This window comes from Saccopteryx leptura, chromosome 2, assembly GCF_036850995.1.
Source record: "Saccopteryx leptura isolate mSacLep1 chromosome 2, mSacLep1_pri_phased_curated, whole genome shotgun sequence".
Classification (NCBI taxonomy): domain Eukaryota; kingdom Metazoa; phylum Chordata; class Mammalia; order Chiroptera; family Emballonuridae; genus Saccopteryx; species Saccopteryx leptura.
The window spans coordinates 159,588,588-159,611,098 of record NC_089504.1 but is presented as its reverse complement, the minus strand read 5'-3'; the positions used below and the strand labels follow the sequence as shown (position 1 = coordinate 159,611,098).

The 22,511-nt window shown below is 45.3% G+C and overlaps 2 protein-coding genes across 12 annotated transcripts in view; both read left to right on the top strand.

The window, feature by feature from the left end:
* Nucleotides 1–15,752, top strand: part of SPATA13 (spermatogenesis associated 13) — a 165,767-nt gene extending 150,015 nt beyond the window's left edge. For all 6 annotated transcript variants that reach the window (XM_066369143.1, XM_066369140.1, XM_066369141.1 and 3 more), the window contains 5 exons: nucleotides 3,090–3,219; nucleotides 5,430–5,802; nucleotides 9,264–9,338; nucleotides 11,499–12,557; nucleotides 12,835–15,752. In XM_066369143.1, coding sequence (XP_066225240.1) covers nucleotides 3,090–3,219; nucleotides 5,430–5,802; nucleotides 9,264–9,338; nucleotides 11,499–11,674 — 754 coding nt within the window. In that variant the 3' untranslated portion in view covers nucleotides 11,675–12,557; nucleotides 12,835–15,752. The remainder of the gene's footprint in view (nucleotides 1–3,089; nucleotides 3,220–5,429; nucleotides 5,803–9,263; nucleotides 9,339–11,498; nucleotides 12,558–12,834) is intronic.
* Nucleotides 15,753–16,760: 1,008 nt separating this feature from the next.
* Nucleotides 16,761–22,511, top strand: part of C1QTNF9 (C1q and TNF related 9) — a 30,843-nt gene continuing 25,092 nt past the window's right edge. For 2 of the 6 annotated variants that reach the window (XM_066365821.1, XM_066365816.1), the window contains exons 1-2: nucleotides 16,761–16,902; nucleotides 17,896–18,291. The gene's annotated coding sequence lies outside the window, so the exon portion shown is untranslated. The remainder of the gene's footprint in view (nucleotides 16,903–17,895; nucleotides 18,292–22,511) is intronic. The other 4 variants (XM_066365820.1, XM_066365818.1, XM_066365819.1 and 1 more) reach the window with 4 other exon arrangements.

The following is a 22,511-nucleotide window of genomic DNA, read 5'->3' as shown; positions in this document are numbered from 1 at the left end:
TCAGCTGTTTGTTGCCTTGAGTTGGAAGCAGCTGAGTCATTGCTTATACTCTCACCAGACCACAACTAAAATGCTAGTGGGGACACAAAAGTGGTATCCGGCAAGGTCTGAGGATAACAGCACACTATTTTAGATCAGAAGCAAGCCCCAACTGTGTCCCTGGCAAAAAATTTTCACAACACCCACAGCCCTGGAAAAAACAGTCTTGACGGGTTTTCTAGTGGGAAGGAGAGAGGGGAAGGATTGCACCCCGAGGAAATTTGCTATAGTAAAACCACGACTAATTTGGGTTTTAACAACCATTGCCCAGAAAGCAATCCCTGTCTCTGCAGCAGTGCCTAGCCCTACAGGTGCCCAGAATAGAACGTTCTTTTGTCCTCTCTGCCACTGGACTCCTGTGAAGAGAGAGCACTGAAAAGGGAGTCTTTTCACAATTAGACTGAGAGGTAGGGAGTGAAAAAGTGCTAAGGGGAGTGAAACAATATGGGCGTTTGAAGAATTAGGATGACAAAACAGAGAGAAAGGTAATCCATTGAAACAAATCAAACAGCTATATATTTGATCTATTTCTGATGAAAAAATCAAAAAAGTTTAGAAAGTCAGAAAAGTAAAACATTTGAAGAAATTTTTTTAAAAAAGCATCATGATGAGAAACCAGAGGAAATAAGAAAATTAAGAAGCAGAGACATCTTGAAAACCACAGATCAAGCAGATGAATAGGTTCCAAGCTGAGAAGCTATGGCCAGAGGTGCACACGTCACCCTTCAACATTTCAATATTCTCTTTGAAGAGTGATTTTTTACTATGAGGCATTTGCAGACTCAATCTTTTTTTTAAAAATCATCTTAAAGGAAATGACAAAAAGCACATTTCCTTGTCTTAAGTAAAACAAAGCAAAAATTAAAAAAAAAATTACACTGTACTTTTTTTTTGTTTTCTTTCTGAAATTGTATAGAAAAACTTGCAGGGAAAAAAAAAAGGACAGTTATTTTGCACACATTCTTGATTGCTGGAGCCCTCGCTGGCAGCCTAGCTCCCATGATGGCCGCCCTTTGAACCCTTTGTTCCTGCTCTGCACTGTGCGTCTGCATGGGAACGGGCCTATCTAAAGATGGCAGGCTCTGCCTCGTGGCAGGGGCCGGAGACTTCCCAGGAGCTGAGTTTAATTGCATTTGGTAAATAGACAGTAAGAATCTAATTGAAGTCCAAAGGCTCTGTCTGACTTGTGAGACACAGGAAAGTGCTAGAAGGTTAAAAAAATCAGCTCATCCACCAGGTAATTGGTTTACATGTTCCCAAGTTATTAATGCTGAGCAAAACTTGAATGTAAAAGTTTCCAGTAATGGTCATCTCTTAACATGTGTGTGTTAAGCCTAATCCGGAGGGACTCAAAACATTGAAGACACGACAGAATCCGTTGATTCCACACCAAAGCTTTATTGTCTAGCTTGGCCAAGCTGCGGCAACTCCGACAGAAATCTGAGGGAGAGTGCGCCAGCCCTTTGTTCTACTTAGTTTTTATAGTTTTGCAAGCGGGAAGTATAGAAGCAAAAATTGCAATTAGGTGCCCTTTACCACTATTGGTTATAGTCATATGCTCTTTAACATAATAGGACCATGTTACCATGTTCAATTTGCAAGCCATACATCATTTTGGAGAAAACAAAATTTATAAGTCAACACAATGATAGAAAGATGTCTCTTTACATATTAAGAAACATTCTTACATTTTCTAATGTTTATCCACCATCTCTTTGTCCAGAGTCACACACTTTAACTCCATGCATTCACATGGGAAAGGTAGTTTCCGTGGGGACAAATGCCCGCAAATGGCTCATTACTATAAGAAAAGGTTTATTTTGGCTTTTCTCTTCCTGCACCTGGCTAGCCATTCACCCCTTTCCCCACAGGTGTGGTGGAATGTCAGGGAATCCATGTTTTCCTTCCCTTTGCATTTACAATACAAGGCCCAGGGCCATCCTGGTTTTATGCCAATCACACAGTACAGAGATTATTCACAAAATTTCTCTGCACACCTTAACCCAAATTAATAAAATGTTCTTTAAGGCTCTTAAAATATTAATATTGATTCTGTAGCTTTTGGTACTTTATAATACCTGCGGGTGAGGTGGCGCAGTGGCTCCTCAGGGTTCCTCATTTGTAGATTAGAACTAATTTTAGTTTTATCAGCACCTACAGTTCTAGAGGCCTTGGGCACAGGAGCCTGCAGGGTGTAGGATCTTAGGTTGATTCACTGCAGTGTATGGGAAGTACCAGAACTAAAGGCCCTGTTGATGTAGCAAGCGGTGCATTAGCATTTGTATAACTCGCTCAGTCAGGCCTGGGGCTTGTATTCTCTAGTGTCCTTTCCTGACAATGAGAAAGATGGGACTCAGGGCAAATCATTGCTCTTGAAAATGGTTACTGATTATTAAAAGTATTTTCTGTAGCAAACTAGCTGTATCAGAATCAAAGCAATACTAATAAAGACTGTCCTTTCTCTGTTAGTGAAAATCATTCATTGCTACTGTGATTAAAACATTTCTGTGACATTGACTTTTATTCATGGTAATTTCTGGGAAATGAAGGACAGCATTCTTATTCCAGAGAATTCTGGGTTGCAGTTGGTCAGCACCCTTACCCTATACAGACTGTAGTCTATTCATGGAGGAACAAGAAAAAGGGAACAGTAGCTATTGTTTAAATGCCACGTTGTCTAGACCAGTGGTCCCCAACCCCCGGGCCGCAGACCGGTAGCGGTTGTGGGCCATTTGGTTCCGGTCTGCAGAGAAAGAATATATAACTTACATTATTTCTGTTTTATTTATATTTAAGTCTGAACGATGTTTTATTTTTAAAATATGACCAGATTTCCTCTGTTACATCCGTCTAAGACTCACTCTTGACGTTTTCTCGGTCATGTGATACATTTATTTGTCCCACCCTAAAGGCCGGTCTGTGACCAAAAAAGGTTGGGGACCACTGGTCTAGACTCTTCATGTATAAATCAGGGACTGAGCAAACTATTTTGTCAGTCCTCGTTTGCAAGTTGTGTGCCTGGTGGTTAAAATTAACCTCCCACTCTTCAGTGATTACAACAACATAAAGGCAGCATACGAGGCCATGAAGAACGTGGCCTGTTTGATCAACGAGCGCAAACGCAAGCTGGAGAGCATAGACAAGATAGCGCGGTGGCAGGTGTCCATCGTAGGCTGGGAGGTAAGTGCACCCCCACCCCCACACATCATCCATCAGCACTCTTCCCTCCTCCCCTCTGGCCTTCTTTAACGACACACTTTGATGTCCTAGGATTGATGCTTTATACTCATGGCTTTCATGGTACATAGGATTCCCCTGCTATCCAAAGGTAGAGCATTCCTATGAAACCTTTCGTAAGCTAAAATGGTGCAAAGCTGGAGGCCAATACTGTAGGACACAACTTGTTGACTGGTGCACGGAATAAGCCAAGATGAGGCGCAGATGCCCCGATACAGCTCAGAGCTCTTGCAGCTGGACCCTGAGGTGCTGAGTGTGGTTCTGGGGGTGGGGCCTCATGGGGCCATGCCTAATTCCTGGGGAGCTGCCGCCTCCATACTTTCTAGCTTCGGAACAAACACAGGATGCTTTTTCCACTTCTTGCCCCCTCTTTTTTTGGTAAAGAGGAAAATTCTCTTTGGATTTCATTTGGTTTGCAAAAACATACTGAGGTAAGTCTTTAGTAAAAGTGAAGTGGTGTAAAGAGAGAACTTTCAAAAACAGATACCTGTATATACTCCAAGGCATGTCACTGAATTTAAGTTAACTACTTTACCTTGCACCTACACCAAAGAAATACTCTGAAGAGTGTCTATAATGATGTATTGCCTGTGCTTTCCTTCCTGCGAGAGAGTGAGCTTCCTGAGAGCATTTAAAGTAGTAGATACGGAGCGGCAAGAGAGTGGACTGTGGGCCACGTGCCACCTCTGTGTGTAAATCATGTAAATCCTCTGAACTGCGAACGATCAATGTTTCCATCCATAAGATGGAAAGGAAGATCCTATAAGACAGCATAAATGCAGTGTTTAACACAGATGTAATAAGGATCCAGCACACATGCGCGCGCGCGCACACACACACACACACACACTTATTTAGAAAAACTAAAACAGTGACAATAGTGAGTACCTGTGTGGTGTTTGTCTCATTTCTAGCACTGGTCTAAGCCATTTGTATAGGTATGTATTCATTTAGCCCTTTCAGTAGTCCTATGAAGTAGGAACTGTTAACCCCATTTAATAGTTGGAGAACTGTTAACCCCTTCAGATGGGGAAACTGAAGCATGGAACAGTTAAGTAGCTAGTCATGGCTACAGAGCTGGGAAGTAGCTGAACTGGATTCAAACCCAGGCAGGCAGCCTTGCTTCAGCATGCGTGATTATAGCCGTTAGGCTCTATGGCCCTTGTTAAGAATAATAAATTGAAGCTGTTCATATTAATATTACCAAGCAAAATTCATCCTGCATCAAACTAACTGGTAAAAACTCACTCTCCCAAAGGACTGTGAAAGTTTGGGTTGAGAATTTATGTTTTTAACTAAAGTAGATAATAGTGGTGAAAGTTGGATAGAAATAACTTGTATTTCAAGGGCCATGTGGACTTTTGGAGGTTGGATGGGCCCTCAGAAGTCCCTGAGTCTCACTCCCTTATTTTGTACATGAAGAATCCAGAGCACAGAATTGCTCTAGGCAAGTAAATAGAAGTATTTTGGAGTTAAGGGCTTTTGCCTACAAAAAAATGTTGTGTGTGACTGAGTTTAATGGAGAATAAAACCTTTAATTTATAAAATTAAAAGCCAATGTTATATCAAGTACCATAAAGTTCTGCTGGAGGCGGCCTAACCTAACTGATAAAAGTATGGTTTCCTTCAGTTCTCAGACTCCGACTTAGGGGATTACCAGTTTTGTGCTGGTAATCTGCCATCTGGCCTTTTGTTTCCAAAGACCCTGAACTGGTTATTCCAGGGGGCTGCCATACACCCGACTCAGAGCCAGAGCCTCTGTATGTAGGTATGTAGCCTGTGGCCCACCTGCGTGAGGCTGCCCCTGGTCTTCGTGCTTCCAGGCTCAGCTTTGGTCAGCTGCCATTTCAGATCTTGATTAGATTGTATTAATGCAGCAGGCCTTTCATCAATCTTTCTGATAAGAAAGACATCTCAGATAACAAAGAGTCACTGTCACATTTTCCCATTGAGTAGGAGACAAAAGAAACTTCACAGGCAGGAAGTGTAATAAACCAAGGTTTTCAATGGCCTCTGAGGCTCTGGCCACCTGTGAAGGGGCCTTGGGCAACTGGGAAATCTGGGGAAAACTCTGGGCCAGGGCCTCGTCCTGTATCCTGGCATCTGAAGGAGTAAGAATTGGAAGGTCTTACAATGTGTTTCCATCCTCCCAGGGACTGGACATTTTAGACCGAAGTTCAGAATTGATCCATTCTGGTGAGCTGACCCGAATCACTAAGCAAGGCAAGAGCCAGCAGCGGACATTCTTTCTGTTTGACCACCAGCTCGTGTCCTGCAAGAAGGACCTGCTGCGGAGGGACATGCTCTATTACAGGGGCCGCATGGACATGGACGAGATGGAGCTTGTGGACCTAGAGGACGGGCGGGACAAGGACTGGAACCTCAGCGTGAAAAACGCCTTCAAGCTAGTCAGCAAAGCCACTGATGAGGTTCATCTATTCTGTGCCAAGAAACCAGAGGACAAGGCAAGATGGCTGCAAGCATGTGCTGATGAGAGGAGGCGGGTGCAGGAGGACCGGGAATTGGGTGAGCAGCACTTCGACGCCACACAGTGGCGTGGGCTTCTGCTTTCAAATCTCACCCCCCGCCCCTGCCCCCCGCCGCCCAGCCCTCTCTCACAGAGTTAAATCCCACCCCTGAGAAAAGAAAAGGATTTGCAAATTCTAAATAGTCCTAAACTTGCTTACAAGATAGGCAGGTGTAGTCATGACAGGCGACACTGACATGCCAGGCACTCTGCTTCACATTGAGATTGTCTCATTGAATTTCAGAAGGTGGAGACTATTCCTATACCCATTTTACAGACAAGCACATCAAGGCTCAAGGCCTTTGTCCATTGTTACAGCATGACCAAGTGACATTTAAAACCAGCTCAGTGTACCCCAGAGACTGAGTCACCCTCAGGTGACTGTTCCCTAACCCCGAGGCTTCCTCCTCAGCTGCGCCTCTAAAGCACTTTAAAGTTAGCCCTTGTCCACGGCCCACTCCGACCCCATGCCTGCGCGTTCCCTGCCTCCCTCAGCCACAGGGTCCTGCGCTGCTGTGAGGGCCGTGCCTCTCCATACTGGGGCCCCTCTCTTTGCAGCGTCTGTTCTCCAGGCGTCAGCTGGCCTAGGAGACAAACCCGCGAGCCTGGCGCTCACAGTGGGGGTGCCGCAGCCTCTGCAGCAGGCCACGGTGCCTCTTCGGCACGGGAGGTTTCGGAGTGCAAATTGTTGAAGGAAAGTCAGGATGCCACAGGTGCCATGGCCCCTAGAAATGAGGTGGGATGAAGAGTCCTGGCTGCTGCGCTCCTCGGAGCCCCAGCCTCCAAGGTCGAGTGGTGCAGGACGGAGGAGAAGTCTGCCCCCCCCCCGCTGCTCCCCACCAGCTGCCATGAGGAGAGCTAGAGTGAAACTGGGGGTATGCCTCCCCGACCCAGGTGTGTGTCCCCAGCACTGGCCTCAGGCTTGGCCATGGATATTGCTGTCACCCCCACGAGGGCTCATGGGGTCGCTTGTTAGAGTAGAAAGGGCTTTATGAGTCAGTGAGGCACTCTGTCCTCAGCAGCAGGAATCTCCTCGGAAACACTCCTGAAAAGTGGCCCCTGGCCTGCACCTTGACCTGTAGTGACACAGAACTCACTGCTCACAGGTGGTCCCTGACCTGCACCTCGACCTGTAGTGACACAGGACTCACTGCTCACAGGTGGTCCCTGGCCTGCACCTCGACCTGCAGTGACACAGGACTCACTGCTCACAGGTGGTCCCTGGCCTGCACCTCGACCTGTAGTGACACAGGACTCACTGCTCACAGGTGGCCCCTGGCCTGCACCTTGACCTGTAGTGACACAGAACTCACTGCTCACAGGTGGTCCCTGACCTGCACCTCGACCTGCAGTGACACAGGACTCACTGCTCACAGGTGGCCCCTGGCCTGCACCTCGACCTGTAGTGACACAGGACTCACTGCTCACAGGTGGCCCCTGTCCTGCACCTCGACCTGTAGTGACACAGGACTCACTGCTCACAGGTGGTCCCTGGCCTGCACCTCGACCTGTAGTGACACAGGACTCACTGCTCACAGGTGGTCCCTGTCCTGCACCTCGACCTGTAGTGACACAGGACTCACTGCTCACAGGTGGCCCCTGTCCTGCACCTCGACCTGTAGTGACACAGGACTCACTGCTCACAGGTGGTCCCTGGCCTGCACCTCGACCTGTAGTGACACAGGACTCACTGCTCACAGGTGGTCCCTGGCCTGCACCTTGACCTGTAGTGACACAGAACTCACTGCTCACAGGTGGCCCCTGTCCTGCACCTCGACCTGTAGTGACACAGGACTCACTGCTCACAGGTGGTCCCTGGCCTGCACCTCTACCTGCAGTGACACAGGACTCACTGCTCACAGGTGGTCCCTGGCCTGCACCTCGACCTGTAGTGACACAGGACTCACTGCTCACAGGTGGCCCCTTCCAGTAAGTGGAAGTTTCCTCTGTTCCAAAAGGAAAACCGATTCCCAACAACTGTCCGCACATCCGTACGGCTCCTGACTCGCAGGCCTCATTGGGATAAGCCCCATCACTCTGGAATGCCAAAGGTTCTGCAGAGAGTTCAAGGTCATATATGTCCGAATGCAAAATGAGAGACCCACAAAGATTCTAATTTTACCTGCCGTGTAATGTTGTCTAGGGCAGGCTCTGAAATCATTTGTAATTTGGAATGTTTTGGGTTTTTCCTCAGACAGAACCAGATATCACAAGGGCATTCTAAATGCTTCCCAATTCCACCCCTTGGCGGGAGAAGCAAGGAGGCACCTGGTGTTGTGCCTCTGGAGCTCAGCACGTCCCTGTAGCTGCTGCTCAGAGGACAGACAGGAATGAATGAGTGAGTGGATGGATGAATGAATGCTTGGACACTTCTTGAGCCACTACGTCTGTGATGTTGGTGAGAGTGGATGAAAGTAGAAAGGATGTAGGCCAGTGGTTCTCAACCTTTCTAATGCCGTGACCCCAAACCAAAAAATAATTTTGGTGGCTACTTCATAACTGTAATTTTGCTTCAGTTATGATTCGGAATGTAAATACCTGATATGCATTATGTATTTTCCGATGGCTTTAGGCGACCCCACCGGGGTCGCGACCCACAGGTTGAGAACCGCTGATGTAGGCCCTTGCCTGGCATGTTGTGTCAGCCTAGGAGCCCAGTATGTTGCTTGAAGGTTCATCCTGAAGATCGTGCCATTAACCAGGCTGAGCATGGAGAGTGGGAATAAGACAAAGCCAGAGTGAGCTCGGGTCAGTAGAAGCCAGGGGCCAGCATACTGAGCCTAAAAGAGGCGTCAGGACCCATTAGAGAGACGCTGGGCACGCCACGGGGCCAAGGCACAGGGAGCAGAGTGTTTGAAGGTGGCGGGCGAGCCTGGCAAGAGACCCCAGGCAACGGTGGCAGAGGCAGGACCCAGGGAAGAAGCGTCTCCCAGGGCAGGACCCTGTCAGGCAGCCTTAGCCTCAACTGCCTATTTCTGGTCTCACTCCTCATGCTCTCTACAGCTGGGGTACAAAGCCCAGTTCCTCTTAGTCAGGCGTTACTTGCATTCAGGGAGAATCCAAACTCTCAGCTTTCATGGCAGTTGGGTGAGCAGACCAGGAGTACCTTTAAGTTGCCTTCTTCTCCCAGGGCCTTGTCCTTTACGGTGATAATTAGGGGACTCTGTATGAAACCTTGTCTGGATTTATACGGGCAGTCTGTGTGTCCTTACTGACAGCACCCCATTTCAGTCCTTCCTGTGTCCTGGTTTAGAGAATAATTCTGTGGCCATCATCATGATAATCCTTGTTTCTTTCCCTTCTTCAGTCTTCCCAACCTCTTATAGTTCCTCGGGAATAAAGGTTCTTTTCTTCAGGTTATTGTGAAAATCTTAGGGGGTAATAGGGGTTATGGTGCAAGTTTTGCACTAAAATGTTTTTACTTGTTTTGACTACAAATGACCTCAATTTCTAAATCCAGGAATGGAAATTTCCGACCATCAAAAGAAACTCACCATGTTAAATGCTCAAAAGGCAGGACATGGAAAGTCAAAAGGTAAGTTCTGCACAAGCCTCCGTCTCTGTAATGTGTACCGGTATTGGAATGAAAATTGGGGGAAAGGCTCAAGGTTGTTGGCATATGACCAACCCTAAATGAAGGAGAGAAGTGTGGGTGAGGCTCAGAATGATAGGTCCAAAATAACGGACAGTTTCACTGTAACATGCACTTGGTTTTGAATTTGCCTTGGTTTTTGCTTACATTTGCATTTGAGTCGATGAAAGGTGTTCTGAGTCAGTAATGAAGAGTTTCCAGACCTCCCTGTTCTACACGCGACCCCTGGGGTCTCCCCCTTCCAAGGAGATGGTGGCATTGTTGGGGCAGCTCGTTCACTTGTCTGAGGCAGAGCAACCACTCTTGCATCTTTTGGGCATGTGAGGAGGAAATCTCCAACCCCAACTGTGTGACCTTGCAGGCTACATTCTACTTTAAGTAAAAAAAAAAGGGAGAGACACTCGCGTTTATTGAAGAGCAGGGTTCTCTGCCCTCCGTGCACATCAGGGTGATCTGGGCAGCTGTTTAGAAATACTGGTGCCTGGTCACATTCCCCAGGGTCCTAATGTAGAGCAAGGATTATCCTCAAGTAGCTAATACTAGTGTTCTAGCCTAACAGAAATACTGAAAATCTTTATTCCAAAAATGTTACATTTTTATAAACTTAATTCAGATTGCCTCCAAGAGGCATTTACCCTATGAAATGTATCTCATTCAGTGTTTTCCTAACTGAAAATGCAGAAATTAGGACCAGTTAAGCCTAGGACTATGATAAGCCATTACCTTGTGGACCAAAAAGAACTCATTACCAAAACAACACTTAGCACGTTCCTGCTTCCTCCACTCAAATGCAGAATACCTCCACCCCACACCCAAGTTATTAATATATATTAATAATATATATTCAAGGCAGAAAAACCTACTCTATTTTTTTACATCACCACTTTTAATGGCCAGTGACTAGTAAATATCAATATGTTAGAATTTATTTCTGTTTCTTCCAAGAGTCACTAGCTTAGCAACAAGACCCCTGAAGAACAAAACAAATGGTTTCCTGTTGGGCATCCTCCCGTCATCCTGGGAGACAAAGGATGCATATGGCAAGTCAGAGGCAGGGATAGATTCTGAACTGAGGTGCCGGCTCCCTTCAAAATCTATACTCTTTCCTCTTACCACGCTGACTTTCACAGTTCCTGTACAGCCCTAGAGCTCATTTAATTAATTTATGTATTTATTTTTGTGACAGGCAGGCAGGGACAGAGAGAGGGACAGGCAGGGACAGATAGACAGGAAGAGAGAGATGAGAAGCATCAATTCTTTGTTGCGGCTCATTAGTCTCCTTAGTTGTTCATTGATTGCTTTCTCATGTGCCTTGACTGGGGGCTGCAGCAGACCGAGTAACCCCTTGCTCAAGCCAGCAACCTTGAGTCCAAGTTGGTGAACCTTGCTCAAACCCGAAGAGCCCATGCTCAGGCTGGTGACCTCAGGGTTTTGAACCTGGGTCCTCCTCATCCCAGTCTGACGCTCTATCCACTGTGCTACCACCTGCCTGGTCAGGTCTAATAGCTAATTTTAATAGGCCTTTTTAATGACCTTTGCCCAAATTTAAAATGCTGACTCTAATAAAAGAGTTTTGATTAAAGTGACTAGGTGTTGGGGACACTATTACAAGCACAGTACTTATATTATAAAACTTGTTTAATTCTCATAACCCAGTAGGCACTTTGATTCCCCACGTTAGATTTCGGAAACTGAGACACAGAGAAATCAACTAGTTTCCCAAATAATTGCAGCTAGTAAGTGACAGAATAGGATCTGGGCCACGGCAGTGTGTTATTGCTTCTCATCCCACACAGCAATCCAGTACTAATCCTGCCCCTTACTGTGTGTGACCATAGGTGATTTACATAACCTCTTTGGGTTTAGTGTTCCTTCTGGTTACATCAGAGTAATGGTGTCTTCCTGGGGGAATTTTTGTGAGGAGTCAGTGAGATGATCTATGTCATGTCTCCACAGACAGTGCGGACTAAACACATTACCATAGCTGTCAGCTAATGTGAACTGAGAACCAGCTAAGATCTTCAGGTCTTGGCACTGTGTTTTGACCTTTCTGGTTAAAAAGTGACCCTCAGTCCTTGTGCTGTCTTTCTCCTCTCGAGCTAGGCTATAGCGGCTGCCCTGCGGTCCCGCTGCACCCCAGCTTGCACCCCCTCCACCAGCGCCACGTCACCGTGCCTGCCAGCATCCCTCAGCAGCAGGTCTTCGCCCTGGCGGAGCCCAAGAGGAAGCCTTCGCTCTTCTGGCACACCTTCAATAAACTCACCCCTTTTAAGAAATGAAAGCAGGAGGGCCGCACCTTGACCGAGGTGGCCATGAAGAGGACCTTTCGTCTATTCTGTGCTCAATCTGAGGACAGTCTGTTGGGCCCGGCCCTGGAAACGTCCTTTGGGGGAGAGTGAAGATGAGCACTTGGACTCGGCTTCCATCTTCGAAGACGCAGCTGCCTCCTTGCATGACACAAGCAGGACGACGCTTTCGCATCCACAGGAACCTCCCGTGACCGGTGCCGAGGGGACCAAGATCGAGGGACTGGTGACATGCTCCGAAGTGAGTGCTGAGCAGTGCCCCCTGCACACCTCGCTGATGAGGACCGTGGTGCCACAGCCCAGGCCCGAAGTGCTGCGAGGAAAGACGGGTGGTGGGCTGCCTTTGCATTGAGTTGGCAAGGAATGGTCATCCTGGGGTTGGGACAGTATGCCCGCCACTGGCACGGGTAAGCCATCCTCTCTTCGTAATATTAGGAGACCCACTGCACACGTGGTGTTCCCTGGTGTCATCTGAGTGCAGCCCTCTTCTTGCCTCGGTCCTCTGCACACAGGCTGGAGGGGCAAGCAGGATGACTGTCATGGGGCTGGGAGGTCTGTAGTGCAGGGCGGCTTTACCGCTGAAAGGCACGGCTGCTTCCCGGGGAGGGAGGAGACGGAGACCCTGCGTGGGCTGCTCTGGTCCTTCTCCCGTCAGGTACTCTCCTGCCCACAGGTGGTGTGTAACTCCATGAGCCAGAACCCACGTCCACTCGCAAGTCATCACCTCAAACTCTCTCAGACATACCTGTTTGCAGTGTTAAAACCCATTTAATTTAAAGATAAAGTGACTATGCAAATGCACCGAGTGAAAGGCATTCTGATTCCATCAGTGATTCCTGGCGCCCTCCTCAATGAGGTTTTTTTTTTTTGTTTTTTTTTAAGTTTAATTAAATATTTGGGTAATGCAATCTAGGCTTTTTTTTTAATCTTTTTTTTTTCTTTTTTTCTTTATTCATTTTTAGAGAGGAGAGAGAGGGAGAGAGAGAGAGAGAGAGAGAGAAGGGGGGAGGAACTAGAAGCATCAACTCCCATATGTGCCTTGACCAGGCAAGCCCAGGGTTTCGAACCAGTGACCTCAGCATTTCCAGGTCGATGCATTATCTACTGCGCCACCACAGGTCAGGCCCAATGAGGTTTCAATGACATTTACATTCCCCTGAAAAAGAATGAGCTTCAAAGACGATAGTGCTGACTACCACTATTAGCAGGTTTCTGAAGATTCCCTCTTTATGAGAGAGGCCTTACCCAAATATATGTAGACTCAGAAATAGCTGTCTTTTTTTAACAAAGGCCACATGGACCAATCTCTACCAACATTTTTCTCCTAGGATCTGTTGTCTGTATTGTCAATTTTGATGAAGTTACTTTTAAATATGTCTGGAGAAGACAGTCTCTGTCTGCAAGATGCCATTGTAATCTACTTAGCACCTGGAGGGGGGGGGGGGTATCGTGTGCCACCGTCTGTGCTTTTTCTATTTGAGAATCTCTTTTCTCGTATGCTACTCTTGGAAAGTTCTTTTTTCTATGAGACCCATGCTTGAGAATAAACAAACCTGTACTGTCAAACACAGAGGAGTTATCTGCGGCTCTAGGTGAGTGGTTCCTTCACTCTGTCCCCCTTCCCCCGCACCCAGAGCTGCTCCTGAAGGAGAGGGGGTGTCCTGCAACAAGAAGACATAGTCCTGGCCTTTAGGGGAGGTTTAGAGCAACAGCACCCAAAAGTTTGGGGCTATCTTACCTGTTCTTGAGCCTGCTCTTCACCTCCACATACTCACTGCTAGGCGCTCCTGCTGCTAGGTCATGCGCCCATGGCCAACACCCCGGGCCGCTGCGGTGGATCCTCATAGTGGGTGTCCCAGATCAAAGGTTGTTTCTGTGAGGAGGCTTCTCAGGATGTGCTGTGACCACGTGCACAAGCGTGTGCACAACCATGTTTGCGTGCATATGTGTGTTTCAGTTTTGAATAGACATCTCAAATTTAGTTGCGTATATGTAAATGACCTTTTTACTAACAAAAAAATGATATATTTTGTAAACCACATTAATATGCTTTTTGTGGACCAAAATATATCATTTGGTTCAGAATAGAAATCTTTTGTAAAAAGCCACGTGATGCAGTATTTTATCAGCAATACCTGTAGGGGTCTCTGTGCTAAATAGAGTTGTTGATATATATATACAGCAATTTTTGTTTTTTTCTTTGTTTTACTATAAGAGAATTATTAAGGAAGCAAAGAGAATCATTTGCTTAGGTTATATTTTCAGTGAGGATTCAGCAAGTGAAGAACCATTCAGGGGGCTTTCATTTACTACATTTATTAATGAGCAATGAAGAAATGCCTTAAGGACTGTGATGAGTCCTACCTTTGGTGCCCATCTCTCATTCCATGGGCTCCTGACAGGAGCAGGAAGCTAGGATGCCACAGTTACCTGAGCCTGCTTGGGTTTTCAGGTGATTTTGAAAACTGCTAAAATGAATTTAAAAGGATAGAGCAATCTCTGACTTCTTCAAGTCTGTGTGCCTAGCTTTGGTTGTTTTACCAAAATGCCTGAGTTCTCTAAAGAATAGATTGCTCAAGTATTCTAATTTTGGTTTGCCAAAGAGCCTTTTTTACAGATTGTGTGTGAATTTCATAGGGAATCTCACTCTCTCTTTCTCTCTTTTTAACCCTACATTGCATAATATGGTAGATCAAAGAAAGATAGATTATATAGAATTCTTATAAATTTCACTTATTCTAGCATTCATTATGTCAGAGTCTGCCACTCTGTTAAAAAGACAGTGACAATGGCTTTGGATCTGGAGCAGCCTTTCCAACATTGATCATACCTAAAATGTAGGGCAGCCGTGAGGTAGATAAAAGCAACCATGAAGTAGGATGTTTGTAAAATCCTGGAGAAGTAGCATTCTTTGTCTTTGGCCTGCAAATAGATAGCAGAAATGTGGCAGCAGCCACCCAAGCTTTGATGGGACCATCTGCACAGTTGTTTTTGGCATATCTGATCCTTTTTGCCCGGTAGATCTGATTTTGTAGTTGAAAATGTTTCACTCCCATCTCCCCACTATTTCTGAATATTGTTGGGTCTTTCCATACCTAATGTACATAGAGAGGTAGTCCGTGCCTGTTCAGAAAATCCTCCTTGGTCCAACATTGCTGTGGTAGACGCAAAGGGGAAAAAGTGCCTTTAACTGGAAATTTGGTTCACAGTAGAAATCTTTTGTAAAAAGCCACGTGATGCAGTATTTTATCAGTTGAAAATCTTCACTTGCCCAAATTGCTGATATTCCTCAGTAAAATCAACTTATGTAGCCACAGCAGAACCATCTGATCACCCAGAGTTAGGGAGGCTGGGGAATTGCTGGGTTATTTTTGTGTTGAGAGGAGAAACAGATGTGCCCCTCATAGGACAGTGCCAACAAGTGTGAATAAATGTCCTTTCATGGCTACAGGACACAGATCAACCAGGTCACATCACACAAAAACAGCTGTCCCTGTGATCAGCTTAATCTACAACTTGTAGCTGCCGTCAGGACAGATGTGGTGAAAGTGGAGTTCAAAAGATTTTGGAGAAAAAGAAGAAAAAAAGTAAAAACTATCTGATCTTGAAAAACCTGGAGACATATATTTGATGCAAATATACTTTGCTACAAACAGGTAACAATATTGCCTTTAGTGAGTCCACAGGCATCAACATTTGTATTTAGAAAGTGCTTCCATTGATTGTGATGTCACAATTGGTCATTGTTTTGTAAGTCTTTAGCATCGTTTTGACTCACCTACTTTGCAAGGATTTTGGTGACCTTTTCCTTTTAACTCATCAATGTCGGGATGATGGTTTCTCTGTGTAAGTTGTGACAGCTTCCAAACCGATGAATTGGCTGTTGATAGCTGAAAGATGTTGTACAAGATGGCTCTGACTTGATATGTATTTTTGTTGAAGTTTTTGTAAAAAGAAAAATATATATATATTTACAATGTTATTTGAATGATTCCTTGTAAATGCTGTGAATCTGTATTTGTTGTTTTGTATATATATATTAAAATTAATTTGCCAAACTGGTTCTAGTAATGCATTTGGGTATTAGAATAAGATTCTTTTTTGGACGGATTGTGTCAGGAAACGTTGGAATAAGATTTACAGAGCCAAACCACAGTGAACAGTCCTGCTTTGCAGCAGGGCCTTTTGCACTGATGGTGCAAGGTGGGTGGACAGAACAGACCTCAGACACCTTTCATTTTCCTGCTGCTGGCCAAGGAATGCCAGGTCCCTTCCCCAGGATATTTGCCAGTGGCCCTAGGCCTACTTGCCTTCTAGGGTGGGGTAGATAACAATTTCCTCCTTTAATTAACTGCTCAGAAAAGCTAGTAAATAGCCCATTGTTTGCTGTGGCTAATCAGCAAAGGATTTCTATGAAGGTTGCCAGGCAACTAGTCTACACTTTCTGTTTGTTTACTCTTAATAGCCACCTGCTTCCCAAACTGGTTTCTCCTCTTTGGGCAGGACTAAAAAGAGGGTGAACTTACAGGTGGAGGGCTAAGGTGGGGGAGTGTAAGCACTGGGAACCAAAGTGCACCCCAGAGGTTGTCTCTGGGATCTCAGGCTGGTACCATGTATAGGCGGTGGCCATTGCTAGAAAAGTTGTGGAGAGATGACTTACTATGAGCCAGCTACCCTGTGACCTGGAAAGACAAGCTGTTGGGAAGAAATCCTAAAAGTCTAAATTCAGGATTGATTCTGAAGAATTAACACGTAGCCTTATCCAAATTCCTAAGAGCTTTAATAGGAGGAACTTACACACATAAGCAAAGCATCTGCTTCCTGTGGTGGCAGGCCAGGCAAAATCCACATCCCTTGCAGAACAAGGGTCCGTTTTCATAGATGGTTAATAGCATAAAGGGGGTTAATAACAAAACCATATGGTGGGTAGTCACGTAGACCACCAGAAAGAACAATGTGTTTCTAAGTTAAAAGAGATAACATCAGGCAGTTGTTAACATTGTATCCAGTCATTAACCAATGTCCTGGGATGTGATGTTTGTCTTTGGGCTCCAGCTCTCTGAGCGCAGAGACACAGCGCTTCCCAGATGCCTCTGCTGCTGGAACCTTACTGTCTCTGAAGTAAGTTCCCCCACAGAGCTCGAGGTTGAGCTCAGTCCAGAGGTAGAGGAAAGGGTGGATTGAAAACCAGAGGCAAGCAGGTAAGTTAGGAGGCAATGTCTAGTGACAGGACATTGGGAAAGGAGAGGAGGTAAATGTGAAGGATGCTTGGCGGTTCTGTGTTGGGATTCGTGATAGGTCTGTCCAGCAGATAGCAAGATGAATCGAGTGAAGCCCGGAAGGGAGGTCAGGGCTGGCAAAGGAGATCGGACAAGGCACCACCAATTGCAACATTAAACCATGAGAATGGAGCTGAGCCAGGCATCCGGCAGCAGAAGGAACACCCCAAAGAATGCTCAGGCAGAGGAAGAGAAGGGGAAGAGGCCAGGCATGGAGAAGTGGGTATGGGGGCAGGGGAAGGACAGCAAAAGCAGAGGGGGAAGGAATGGTCATCAGGGTGAATGTTGCTGTTGCTTCTGCTAAGAAAGGACTAAAGGTACCTGGATGGATTTAGGGATTAAGAGGTTAAGGCAATTATGGTTGTAGCGGAGAAACTGGCTGAATTTACTGTACTGACATAATTAATTCCTGCCACTGCCCTGGGACTTTGACATTGTTTTGCCTGCTGTACAGATGAGGAAACTGAGGCATGATGAAAGTTGGGGTAGTCTTACCCCAGTTTAAGTAGGACTTGGCATACATCCGCATACCCCACAACCCAACTCGGTTCTCGGCACTCCCGAGAAACACTGTTGGGTAAATTTGTCCTTTGATGCCATTTTTTTTTTTTTTTTTGAGTTAGAGGTCAGTGTTAGCAGATGCTGATTGTGAAAAGATAAGACTCGGTATTATAACATGACATTAAAAAGTTGCATCATTATTTTCTCAGTGGCAGGTAGGCAGGTTTTGTGTGTGTGTGTGTGTGAGAGAGAGAGAGAAAGCAATGGACATTAAATCCTTGTGTACACAAATGCCTAAAATTAGAGGCATTTACAAAGAAGTTTAAAAGGTCTAGTTAAATGTTATCAGCATTAAAGTTCTGGATTCCTAATGAGACCTGGCACGGCATCTTCAGTGTTGTCCTCCTGCCCTAGAATCAACCCAAGGCTCCCAGAGACGCTGTTCAAGCAAAAGGCACCAACAGCCCTTCCAGGAGAGAAACCTACTGTCTGTCGTGGGGACTTCCTTCTCCAGACGCCACTCACGCAGGTACCTCGCTCTCATTTCATTAAAAGGGACGGGAAGAGGAGCTAAGTTTTCCAAACTCAGTGGAGCTGATGACGGGTGCTGCCTGACTCAAGTGTGGCTGCAGTCTTGATGCTCCTCTGAGATGTGTGCTGTGCCTCTCTGCTCCTACCCGTGATTGCTGTTTTGCGGCTGTCTCCACCAGAGAATTATATGGCAGGAAGGCGTGATTTTATTTAGTTTGCCTCAATTTGAGTCCTGTTCTTCACTGCGCCTGGGTGCAGCCCGCAGCACTGTGGGGGCAGGTAAGTGCATCAGAAAACAATTTCTTTAAACTCAGTTATGGTATCGGAGTCCTAAAACTATTCTGTTAGTATCAGCATGTGACAGTCCTGTTCCATTATTTGCAATGTGGGCTGATGTCTGCTGAGTGTTCGGTAGGAAAGGAGTAGGCCAGTTCCAAAATTTCATGTTTGAGGAAGAGATAAAAAAGAGAAAAAAGCAGATTTTGAAATTCTTCTGCCAGAACTCGGTACATTGTAGGGAGAAGGCCTGAAACTATCAAACAATCATAGAATGAACAGATCTTTCTAAAGTAGTTTGTAAATTATTTTGCAGAAATTTTAATGTGTATGTTTTTATATTTGTGGCTATAATAATTTACACTGTTTTTTTTTTTTCAAAAGTCTCTCAATATATGTTGAAGAAGAACTACTTGAAGTGTACAATGTATAGGGCACATAGAAAAAAATGCATTAATTGAAGGCAATTTAGACATTTTTATATTCTTAAACTGTGAGACCTGGTTGGGATGTTTGGGAGTTCATTCATCCCCTGCACAAAGAGGCTCAGAGGTTTGGAGACCATAAAGATTGCTCAACGTGGCCCTGGCCGGTTAGCTCAGCGATAGAGCATCGGCCCAGCATGTGAGTGTCCTGGGTTTGATTCCTGGCCAGGACACACGGGAGATACGCCCATCTGCTTCTCCACCCTTCCCCCCTTTCCTTTCTCTCTCTCTTCCCCTCCAGCAGCCAAGGCTCCATTGGAGCAGAGTTGGCCCAGGTACTGAGGATGGCTCTGTGGCCTCTGCTTCAGGTGCTAGAATGGCTCTGGTTGCAACTGAGCAACGTCCCAGATGGGCAGAGCATCACTCCCTAGCAGGCTTGCTGGGTGGATCCCAGTCGGGAGCATGCGGAAGTCTGTCTCTCTGCCTTCCTGCTTCTCACTTCAGAAAAATACCAAAAAAAAAAGAGATTGCTCAACGTGGTTCTGCAAGTCTATGAAATCTTAGTATTGAGGGAAGTAAGAATCTTGAAGCCTGACCAGGTGGTGGCGCAGTGGATAGAGTGTCGGACTGGGACGCAGAGGACCTGCGAGACCCTGAGGTCACCAGCTTGAGCGTAGGCTCATCTGATTTGAGCAAGGCTCACCAGCTTGATCCCAAGGTCACTGCTCGAGCAAGGGGTCACTTGGTCTGCTGTAGCCACCCCCCCCACCCCCCCCGTCAAGGCACATATAAGAAATCAATGAACAACTAAGGAACCACAACAAAGAATTGATGTTTCTCATCTCTCTCCCTTTCTGTCTATCTGTCCCTCTCTCTGACTCTTTCTGTCTCTGCCACAAAAATAAATAAATAAAAATAATGTTGAAGAGCATGGCTCTGACTGGCTGATTCAGTGGATAGAGCATCAGCCTGGCATATGGATGTCCCAAATTCAATCACCAGTCAGGGCACACAGGAGAAGTGACCATCTGCTTCTCCTCCCCTTCCTCTCTCCCCTCTCTCCCTCTTCCCTTCCCATATCCAGTGGCTCAGGTGCTAAAAATAACTTGGTTGATTTGAGCATTGGCCCCAAACAGGTTTGCCAGGTGTATGTATCCCTGTCAGGGTGCATGCAGAAGTCTGTCTCACTATCTCCCCTCTTCTCACCTAAAAAAATAAATAAATAAGTCTTAAAGAACAAAAACCCTAAAGTTTGGCCATAAATTAGGGGTATCATGTCCTTGGGGAACAGAGGAACTGAGTAACATTTTCTCAAGAAATTTAGTAGTAAAGGAAAAATATAGGTCAAACATAGAAGAAACAACCCAGAAATAAGTTAACTAAGAACCTATTTTATTTGAGACTGAAAAACAGTAACTCCTGAGTCATTTGCAGTCTCTGTCCATGAGCCTCTAACCACATCAGTATGTCAGGTTTGTGAAATCACAGCAGCTTCTCAGGGTCTCTCCAGGCATTCACATGACTGTATTGATCTGTTCAAGGTAATGATGATTGTTGGCTTTTAATATATCACCTGAAGGGTTGTATACCCAGAAAGTCCTCAGCAACTCTGACTGTTGGGCTGAGTAGAAAAGTCCACAAGCCTTCCTTACTTTGGATGAGTGGCCACACCTTCCACAACAGAAAGCTTGTTAAGATGTAGGCCTGGGAAATGTATTTTATTGTGGGCAGTCACATGCCAGCTAAAATTTCTGTTATCATGTAAGAAGGTGAGAAGGGGTGATGGAGAAACTAGCGATTGTCACCAGAAGCACGACAAGGATGAGATTTAATAGCCAGTCACCTCCCCAAGTGGTAAAATAAACTTCCTTTTTTCCATTCACTCATTTATTCATTCAATCTTTCAACTGAACATAAGAAAGTGGAAAGATGCGTCACTATTTTCAAAAAGGTATACCCCTCATTTGGTGCCTGATAAGTGACCCGTCATCTAGATGCAGAGCAAAGAACAGACCAACGGGGGTGAAGATGTCAGTGATCCAGATGAGAAAGAAGGAGGGAAAAGGAGGAAGGAAAAGACAGGGGCATGGACAATGGTTCTAACGCTAATGTATTTTGGAGAGACAGCCGACAACAAAGGTCAAGTGTAGGAACTGGTTAAACACACACACACAAATGTAATTTTTAATTTTTTTTAAAGTAGCATAGTAATGCAAATTCTACTGCATGTCTTATGCAAATCCTCCTGTCCCTCTTCTATATTTTCTTATTAGAGATAGTGCCACAACTTATTTCACCAGTTGTAGGTTGTCTATAGTCTAGGCATGAGGTATAAGCAAGCTAGCTACAATCTCTGCCTATATCAAGTATGCAAAAAACTAGTGAAAGAATTGGAGAAGAAGAAATATTTGCTTTTATCTTAGCTCTTCTCTAGCTGGGGAACAAAATGAGGTCGATCACAATCTGGCACCTTATTTATCTTGTAAGTTTTTGATTACTGGTGCAATTGTAACACATTTTGAAAGCATATAGACACCTTAACAGTTGTTGGTCTGTGCAATTTAGATTTGGCTGTTAGAAGTCACTTCTGAGTTAAACAAAAAAGGCTGGTGTAGATTATTCATGGAATTTGGCTTTAAGAAAGCTCAATTTCCCAAAATTTCACATGTTTGTGACTTTAAAGGGAAACTTCTGTATTTCCTTTTCCAGAAATACTGTTTGCCTCAAGCCCTGTGACATTTAGAGTCTTCCATAAGATGGCAATATAATTTTTTGCATGACAGAATCTGTTTTCACAATTTATGTATATTTAGAAATTTGTAGACACTGTTAAAAAGAATTTTTTTCAAAAAAGGGGAAAACACCATAATCCCATCATTCCAAAGCAAACACGTTCAATTGAATCTTTTTGCTTGTAGCTTTTGTTCAATGTGCATACGTAATTACATAGGTGCATTCGTAATGGACATGGCAATTTAGTCTACTTTTTAAAAATTCAGCACAATATATCTCTTTCCTATTTCTATGTGACCTTCATAATCATTTCAGTGGTTACATAACGTGCTGCTTTCTAAACCACTGACTTGCACATTATGTATAACATGCACACTTTTTCACTATTGCAGATAATGCTGGAGTTAATCTTTGTCTCACAAGCTGGGTTATTGAGAAGAATTTGGGGGATGGGATTGCTTGTTCTGAGGTTATAGATGTCCTTTCTCTTTAACTTTCTAAAGAGCTGTGTAGACTTCCATCGCCTTCAGCAGAGGTTCTGGCTTCTGACCAGTTGTGCAGCCTTACATTATTCTCTTTTAAAATCCTGGATACCCAGCATGGTACATTCACTCCACTCAACATACTTATTCATCCTGCTGTTCCAGGATTGAGTACTGGGCATACACGAATGAGGGAAATACAGTTGGATGGCAGCCAGAGGTTAGTTATGTTAGTTACATAAACTAATGGGACCCCCCCCCCATGGTGCTGTGAAAGAGGGATGGGGGTGCCATCTCCCCCTGCGAGAGGAGACCTATCTGATCCCACACATCCTGAGTGCTCACACTATTGTGAGGTCTTGCCTGTGTTGTTCTCTTTGTCTAGAACATTCTTTCATATCTAAAACCCCACCTCAACAAACAGCATTGTCTTAGCTTCTGATGAGGTTGGAAAACAAATCAATAATTTGAAGGAATGCTTGAACATCTCACACTGTTGTGTGTATGTGTGTGCCCTTGCGTGTGCCCGTGCCCTGTGTGTGCACCCATGTGTGCACCCGTTCCCTGTGTGTGTGCCCTGTGT